The sequence below is a fragment of the Nestor notabilis genome, unplaced genomic scaffold (genome assembly GCF_000696875.1).
Source record: "Nestor notabilis isolate BGI_N333 unplaced genomic scaffold, ASM69687v1 Scaffold32579, whole genome shotgun sequence".
NCBI classification, from domain to species: domain Eukaryota; kingdom Metazoa; phylum Chordata; class Aves; order Psittaciformes; family Psittacidae; genus Nestor; species Nestor notabilis.
The window spans coordinates 1-7,913 of record NW_009945665.1 but is presented as its reverse complement, the minus strand read 5'-3'; the positions used below and the strand labels follow the sequence as shown (position 1 = coordinate 7,913).

Genomic DNA, 7,913 nt, shown 5'->3' with positions numbered 1-7,913 from the left:
GATGCGAAGGGCGGAGGAGCGTCGCCGCTAGGGGGCGGGGCTGGGCCGCGCCAGGCCCCAGCCCCAGCTCAGGGCCAGCCCTAGTCCTGCCTAAAGCTGCTGGCTGCAGACCGTGGGCGGGCAGACTGGAGACATATAGCCTGGCCCGCAGGGGTATGTTTGGGGAGCAAAGCCCCTTGCAGCTTCGAGGCCCTGAAACTGCACAAGGCGTTCGAGGGGACTGGGAGCAGGGTTAAGGAGGAGTTTGGTGATTTTTTTTTTTTTTTAAGTGTGAGCCATGCAACCCAAGCTTATTTAAAAAGACCTCAAAACCTGCAGTTTAATTATAAATTCTCACAGAGCAGCCATAATCAAGAGCTGTGTGGCCTTTGAGTCACCTCAGAAATGTGTGTCATGATCTCAGTTGTGTCTTTTAACACTGCTCACTCTCCGGGGTATTACCTGCCTCTTGTCCCAGGCTCAGGGGTCAGTGCCTTCCTCTTAACTCCTCTCACTCCTCCCCTTTGTCAAGAACCGAAAGGAGAGCGGGCATGCTCCAGGGCAGTCAGGGCATGTTTGTGTGCCTGGTTTCCAGTCCAAGATTGGGAAGCTCCTTTCTGTTTGCTGTATGTGCCATCTGCAGAGTTCTTTTCCTCACAAAACATTTTCACTTTATTTTCAGCAGGTAAACATGAGCTCAGCTGAGAGGGATGCTTCTTAGAAGTGTAAAAAGAGACTTTGTACACATTTCTGTTCTTTTCAGCTGGGTTTATCACAGCTCTCTGCTTCACCTTAATTTTCTGTGCTTCCTCTTGTTGGAAGGAGACATTTGAATCTTAGCTTCCCTTTCAGCACTCCAGTGCCAGCTCTATCCACCACAGCGTGCTCTCCAGGCCTCAGCTGTGCTGAGCAGCGTCTCCGATGAGCGGAAGAAGGAGCCATTAGCATCTTCTTCTCAGCATCAGTTTGATTCACATCCAGCCGATCACCAGCCTGAGCAGGAACCTCAAGGCCCTCGCCCCAGGTAACTCACTAGCTATTTCTAGTGCTGTCCTGCCGATAGGCTTTGGTTTCCTGAAACTTGCATTGAAGCTTGGAGACAACGAGATCCAGAGTTAATGGGGCCTCAGACTGCAGCAGCTGGAGAGCTGATTTGCTGAAACAGTGCAAATTCCACTGTCCGGTGTGGAGACAGGATGGAATTTCCTTTCAAGAGGGAACCTCTCTGGTCTGCAAAGCACAAGCCTTGGCTTCTGGATTTTTGGGTAAATCCTCACAAAATATGGGCAATATTATCCATATGCCTGTAACTATAGAGTTGTCATTGGACAAACTTATAGTTTAGCTTGTTTTTTTAAAGGAAGGGGAAACTGAGGCTGATTGGTCTCCATATAGGCACCTAGATTGAGCCCTCTTGTGTTTTTCTCTTCTCTTGTGGCAAAGGTTCATTAAGAATCCTTTTCCTGGAAAAGGAAGGATTTTACAGGAGGAGGTGAGAATTACACTAGGCAGACCTCAAAAGCATGCCAGCATGCAGCAGTGGCAGTGAGTCAATGGCAGAGTCCAGGTTGCTGGTGTTTGATGGTAACATTCCCTCACTGTAACAATACCTTCTCATAGTTACACTGGCCAGGGCGGCCAGGAGTCTGAGGATTATGAGAGTGAGGAGCAGCTGCAGCGTCGAATCCTCACAGCAGCGCTGGAGTTTGTGCCTGAACATGGCTGGACTGCAGAAGCCATTGCAGAGGGAGCCAAGGTATGTGGGAGAGAAGGAACAAACCAGTTGAAAACTGGATGAAGCTGAAGTCCAGACAGCCAGGCCTGCATGCTTCCCCCACATACTCTTGGGTGATGCACCCCAGTCAGCAAATGGAGTGCTGCCAGCTACTACAGGATAACCCTGTCAGAATTAAACTGAGGCACAATGTAAAGTAGTGATCCTAAAGAGAGGAAAACATGTACAGGAAGTACTTTTTAATGCAGCGTTGCTTTGTTTAAATTCATATAACTTTGTTCACAAAAGAAATACAACACTTTTCCCAGCTGGATCCTGCTTAGCAGTGTATGACCTGGTCTCTGCTTCTCCCTTCTTACCTACAGACCCTGGGTCTCTCTGTTGCTGCAGCAGGGATGTTTCACAGTGATGGCAGTGACCTGATCCTGCACTTTGTGTCTGAGTGCAACACCAAGCTGTCTGAGCTGCTGGAGCAGGAACAAAAGCTAGTGCAGCTGGGCGAAGCTGAGTGAGTATTGGCTATGAAAAGACATCTTCCTTGGCAAACTCTGGGGACTGGATAGACAGAGAAGCCACCTGGGACACAGATACTTAAAGTTAAAAATTAATTTAGCCAAATAAAACCATCCTCAGAGAGTTGAGATACCAGAGGCATCAAGGATACATAATACTTCACATATCTACTGCTGGGGCAGGCAAGCAATTGATCTTTTGAGTTCAGAATTGAGTTTAATTTGGATGTTCTGCGCATTTGGGGTTTTTCCTAACCTTAGGAAGAAGCCTACAGATCAACTCCTGAAAGATGCTGTGGAAGCCAGACTGAGGATGCTGATTCCATATATTCAGAAATGGCCCCAGGTATAAAATGAATATCAAGATTGTCTCCTTTGTTGTGTATATTTTAAACACTCTGTGACCTTCAACATAGTCTCTCCACCAGCGTGGTTCAGGGTTGTAAATGAAACGCTCACTGGCTTTACATGACTTGCAGCTTTCAAGAAGAGAGCAGCCTTGGAAGGAAGCAGTTAGAGGTGTCCTTAGAACATTTCTTGCAGTTCTAGAAAGGCAAACTGCTCCGTTATTCACCATCTGAGATCCCAGAGGATGAGCCCTGTCTGCTCAGTCCTGTTGCAGTGTCACTGCAAGTCAGGCTTCTTGCAGTATTGTTCTGGCTGCACCACTATCACCTGGCACCTGGGAACACAGAACTTCTGCTTTGCTGCAGGAAACTGCCTGCCTTGCGTGCAAGTGACAAACCCTTGGCAATGTGAGAGCAGATCTGTGAACTGAGAGGGCTCCATGCTTCAAACTTCTGATTTAAGTCTCAAGCCGTTCTTTCCAGGGTGGGAAGGGAACTGAATTATGGCCACAGTAACAAGCAAAGAGTTCCGAACATAGGGCTGCAGAGACTGCTGCAAAGTCAGCATCTTGTCCAGAATCACTGGACAGCTGCATTCCTTACAGAGAAAGAAGACAGGATTCGTGGGTTTGTTCCAGATTAGCATAACTTGCCTTGTGAGGGATGTGGGTGGTTTAGGATTCTCCTGGTCTTGCGTTACTACGTTCAAAGGCTGTGGGATCCCAGTAGGGCCATTATGAGTGGCTGTTCTGCCCTTAGTGGCTGCTTTGAGTTCAAAGTCAAATTGAGAGAAATGAGAGATTTGACTCACTGCCCGTAGGGGCACAGTGCGAGTCAGCTCAGGCTGTGCTGTCCTGTGTTTCCATGCTTGGAGAGGCAGCTCGGGAGCGGCAACACAGTGGGGCTTCAGCTGAGCTGGGGGCATGGGGCTCCAGCACAGGCTAAGCCCTGAGCTCAGCTGCCACTTGTGTTCCCACGCATATTCCCCACAAATCCTGCAAGTTGGAAAGGTCAGTGCTAACTGAAAAGAGCTGGGAGGACTTGACACTGGGAGCTGGAGGCAAGTCAACAGCAGCAGGGCAAAGATAACAGCATTGTTGTTCTGCTTTAATGTTAGGTCTTTCTTCGTCTCTCCCATTATCTGTGTTTCCTTTGCAGGCTCTGAGCATCCTGTTGCTCCCGCGTAACATCCCTTCCAGCCTTAACCTCCTCACCAGCATGATCGATGATATCTGGCAGTATGCTGGAGACCAGTCCACAGATGTAAGTCCTTGTGCCTTGAAGACTGGCTGGTGTTTGCCCTCAGCACCTGAGCAAAATGATGGATTGAAGCAGGCATTGGGCCATGTCTTTCTTGAAACGATCCCATTGTTGAGTGAGGAAAACATTTTCAGAAGCACCCAAGGGTCCTTTCCAAAGAGTCTTAGGAGCCAATAGGACTAAATACAAATTAGTACCCATGAGATTAGTGCAAATTAAAGGCCCTACCTTCCTAGACAAAATTCTTGTGATGTTGATCTGTATTCAGTGCATGAGCAGTGTGTCTCTGTCACATGTCTCTTCCACCAGCAGTAGAATTTGCAGATTTGACTTGAAAACCTTTAAAGAATCTACCCAAAAATACCAGCAGGTTATTAAAGCTTTCATCTTTCTGGCAGGAAATAAAAGAAAATTATAACTTTAATTAAAGCAATTAATAAATTACTTTAATTCATATAGATGTAGGGAGAAATGGGAAAAGTTGAATGAACCATGTTAACAAAGTACTTTAATAAGCTTCTTTTATCTGTGTATAAAAGAGAAGCTACTGCAGTGAAAAATAAATAAGATGACAGAAAAATTAAAGGAATAAACCAGAAGAGACCTGAAAGACTGTGGCTGCATCAGGAACTGCAAGTCCCTTTTGGGTTATGGAAGTCCAACTGATGTGTCAGACGGTGTCTGCACTGAGCTGTTCCTAAAGTCTTCTCACAGATGCAGGGATTAGGAGAGGTTCTTTTGTTGGCGCCTTTGTGCCAGTTACTTGAGTTTCCTTTGGGAAGCTGTGGTGCTCAGCCCACTCCTCCTTTCCCAGTAAAGGGGTTTAGTGTCACTTGTGGTGGACCCCTCTTCACCACACCAGCAGCTTGATAGAGTATGCCAGTGCCTCAGAGACCCCTTTGGGTGGATTTTTCAGAGCAGGAGGAGAATCAACAGAAAGCGTTTGGTCTCAGGCACCTTAGAAATGCAGCTGCAAGTGGCAGCATCCCTTAAGTTTCTTCCTTTATTGTGGTTCAAGCAGTGCAGACCTTTTTATCCAGCTTGTTTTCAAAACCAAGGCCTGTGTTTTCATTTCTTTTATTGCTTTCTAGTCATGAATGGAAAAACCAGTATTTTTTTAGGTGATGGCAGCAAATGAAGTAGAAGCCTCATTTTTACATGTGTTTATATATGCCATCTGCCAGCAGTTCAAGTGCAACTGGAAAGACTGAAGAGTTGGAGTTCTTTCTGCCTCTTTGCATTGTGTAACCTGTTGTAACACATCCAGCGGCACTGCTGCCAGCAATGTGGTGATGTATTTAGTGAGTCAGCAGACAGTACTGGTATTTCAATGATAGGATTTGGGAAAGGTGTATCTCTGTGTGATGTCTTGCACAGTTCTGTCCCATTTGTTCCTTTTTTTCATGCTTGTATCTGGTGCAAACTGCAGCTCAGCACTCAGTATAGCTGTTTCTCACCTCAGATCTCTGCACTGCCTACTAGGCATCTGTAAAGCGAAGATGAGCACAGTGCACGCAGGGAAGGGAGGATTCCTTGCAGCCAGCAGTAGATGCTGGGGATCTTGTTCAGCAGTTTTAGATGCCGTACTTGACCTCTGTCTGGTGCCACAGGAGCAGCTGTGCTATCAGTTGTTTGTGTTGGCTGGTGGCCCACTGCATCACAGAGACGCAATTTAAGTGGGGAAGGAACGTGCAGTTGGAATGCTGTTTTCCTTTGCCATTCTCCAATCTGCTTTCGTGAGCTGTATCCTTGATCTGCATTCAGGTCACACCTTCCCCTCTCTTTCATTCCCTGCCATTGCAGTTTAACTGGTACACCCGTCGAGCTGTGCTCACTGGCATCTACAACACCACCGAACTGGTGATGCTGCAGGATTCATCCCCTGACTTTGAGGAGACTTGGCGCTTCCTGGAAGACAGAGTAGCTGATGCCATGAGCATGGGCAATGCAGCTGATCAGGTAATGTTGCGGGCAGGGTACACATGCAGCATCTCCCTTCTCCTCACATATTCCTGCAGACAGACCTGGCTTCCCAGTCACACAGACCATGCAGCTGCAGAGACCACCTCGCACTGATGCGTGGTTGCATAAATGCAGTTGGTTCAACACCAGTAAATGCAATAAATCCTCTAGTAAAATGGCATTTTCTAGTAAAATTACGTGTATTTTCCAGTAAAATTACATGCCTTCTTTGTCAGACTGGCCCTATGTTTCTGAGACATATATATTCCCAGGAAATGTCTTCCATGTTTCTTATCTCTGGCTATCACTTGTCTGCAGTGCTTGGCTTCTGTCAGAACCTTTTCCGTAGTAAATACAGTTTTATTGTGCATTACATCTCTGTGCTTGGTGGCCACAAGTGTAACTGCAAAAGGAAGCAAAAGGTGGTTGGTGTTATCCTTGTGTCTTCTAGGTACGGTCAACAGGAGAAGCAGTTGTCCAGGGCCTGATGGGAGCTGCACTTACTGTAAGTAATGCAGGGCTGTAAGGGCTGAATTTCAGCATGTTTTTCCTCCCAAATCTAGAATACAGCATGAAAATGAATAATCTTTCATAACTACTTGTGAGGATGGTTTTCCGGGTAGTTTGTTATTAGTTCACTGTTTTGGGATGAAATTACTTGTAATAGAGCATAAAAAATTAAGTCTGAAACTGCAGGGTGAGTTTTAGGGATGAGGGACAAGTGATCAGAATAAATACAACTGTTCTCCATCACTCCTCAAGAGGTCTCTTTCTCTCTCAGTCCTTGGCACTGGAGATCCTGATAGAAGGCCCATGCCCCCATGGACACTTGGGAGGTGGCATCTGTACCCAGGTCACAGTAGGGTGACTTCCCCACACTGTTCCAGTTGACTGCAATGTCCTTCCAAGAATCCTTTCACTTTTTGGTAGCATCCTGGACTGCTTTGTGTCCATGCAGAGGGAGCTGCTTTTCCTCTGGGATACGAAACAGTCCTTCTTGTACCCAGGAATGGTTTTGAAGGGCGTCAGGACCTCCCTGTGATTCTATTTTTGGACAACTCCCATTGCATTTAGCAGCAAAGTGATTTCCTTGTTATCAGAAATCCATTTTAATTTACCAGTACAAGACAAACAGGCTGGAACATAAACTAGAAATAATTTTTACTGTATGAAACAGTTCTCAAGAATTTCTCCCATCTCCTTCCCCCTGCAGTTATGGTGAAATCATTATTATCTTCAGTGTTTCCCAGTCTCTCCCTGCTTTCACACTTCCGTGTGCCAAAAGGACCCTCCACTAGAGACATCCCCAAGCTCTGTGTGTGCTCTTGTACATCAGCAGATCCACTGTGCATATGAACAGGAGGAACTGGGCTGCTTCTGATGGGGTGTGGGCTGCTTTTGATGGTGGGTGGGTTGCAGGCAGCTTGGTTTAGGGCAAAATTATCCCAGTACATTAATTGCTATGGGCCACAAGTCCTTAACAGAACTTCCCATGTCCAAGGGTGCTGCGCAGGAGGAGTGAGTGCACAGCTGGACAGGTACACTGAGCTCTCCAGGTCTCTGCAAAATGGACGCGAAGCTGAGCCCCTAAAAAGCTTAAATTCACTGTCAGAGTCTACATGGCCGCAAAAATAGAATCAGAATCAACAGACTGGTTTGTGTTGGAAAGGACCTTAGAGCTTATTCAGTTCCAACCCCTGCCATGGGCAGGGACACCTTCCACTAGAGCAGGTTGCTCCAAGCCCTGTGTCCAACCTGGCCTTGAACACTGCCAGGGATGGGGCAGCCACAGCTTCTCTGGGCAACCTGTGCCAGGGCTTCAGCACCCTCACAGTAAAATAAAACCAAGCCGAAACCTCCTGGCCTGGGAAGCAGCTTCAGGTCAGAGGATGCCCGTGGCTGGATCCAGGGTGATCTTTCTCCCCCCACCTTTTGCGTTCACCTCCGTCCTATCACCACGGAAGGTGCCTTTCGCCCCAGGCATGCAGCCGTCTTCCCTTCCTCACCCAGCTCCAGCGGCTCTTCTGGAGCCAGACTTGCTGCTCAGCAACGCTGAAAACTCCGGGGCCGGGTAGGACCCTTAGTGCCTCGGGGAGAGCGGCGTCTCCCCGCGGTACC

General features: G+C 47.4%; 1 protein-coding gene across 1 annotated transcript; it reads left to right on the top strand.

Moving 5' to 3' along the window:
* Positions 1 to 831: 831 nt before the first annotated feature.
* Positions 832 to 6,321, top strand: COQ9 (coenzyme Q9; the record flags this gene model as incomplete). Its single annotated transcript, XM_010022967.1, has 7 exons — positions 832 to 1,003; positions 1,600 to 1,735; positions 2,080 to 2,222; positions 2,488 to 2,572; positions 3,732 to 3,836; positions 5,637 to 5,792; positions 6,247 to 6,321. Coding segments are annotated over 7 exons (872 nt in total), but the record flags the coding sequence as incomplete, so codon positions are not given.
* Positions 6,322 to 7,913: the final 1,592 nt, after the last annotated feature.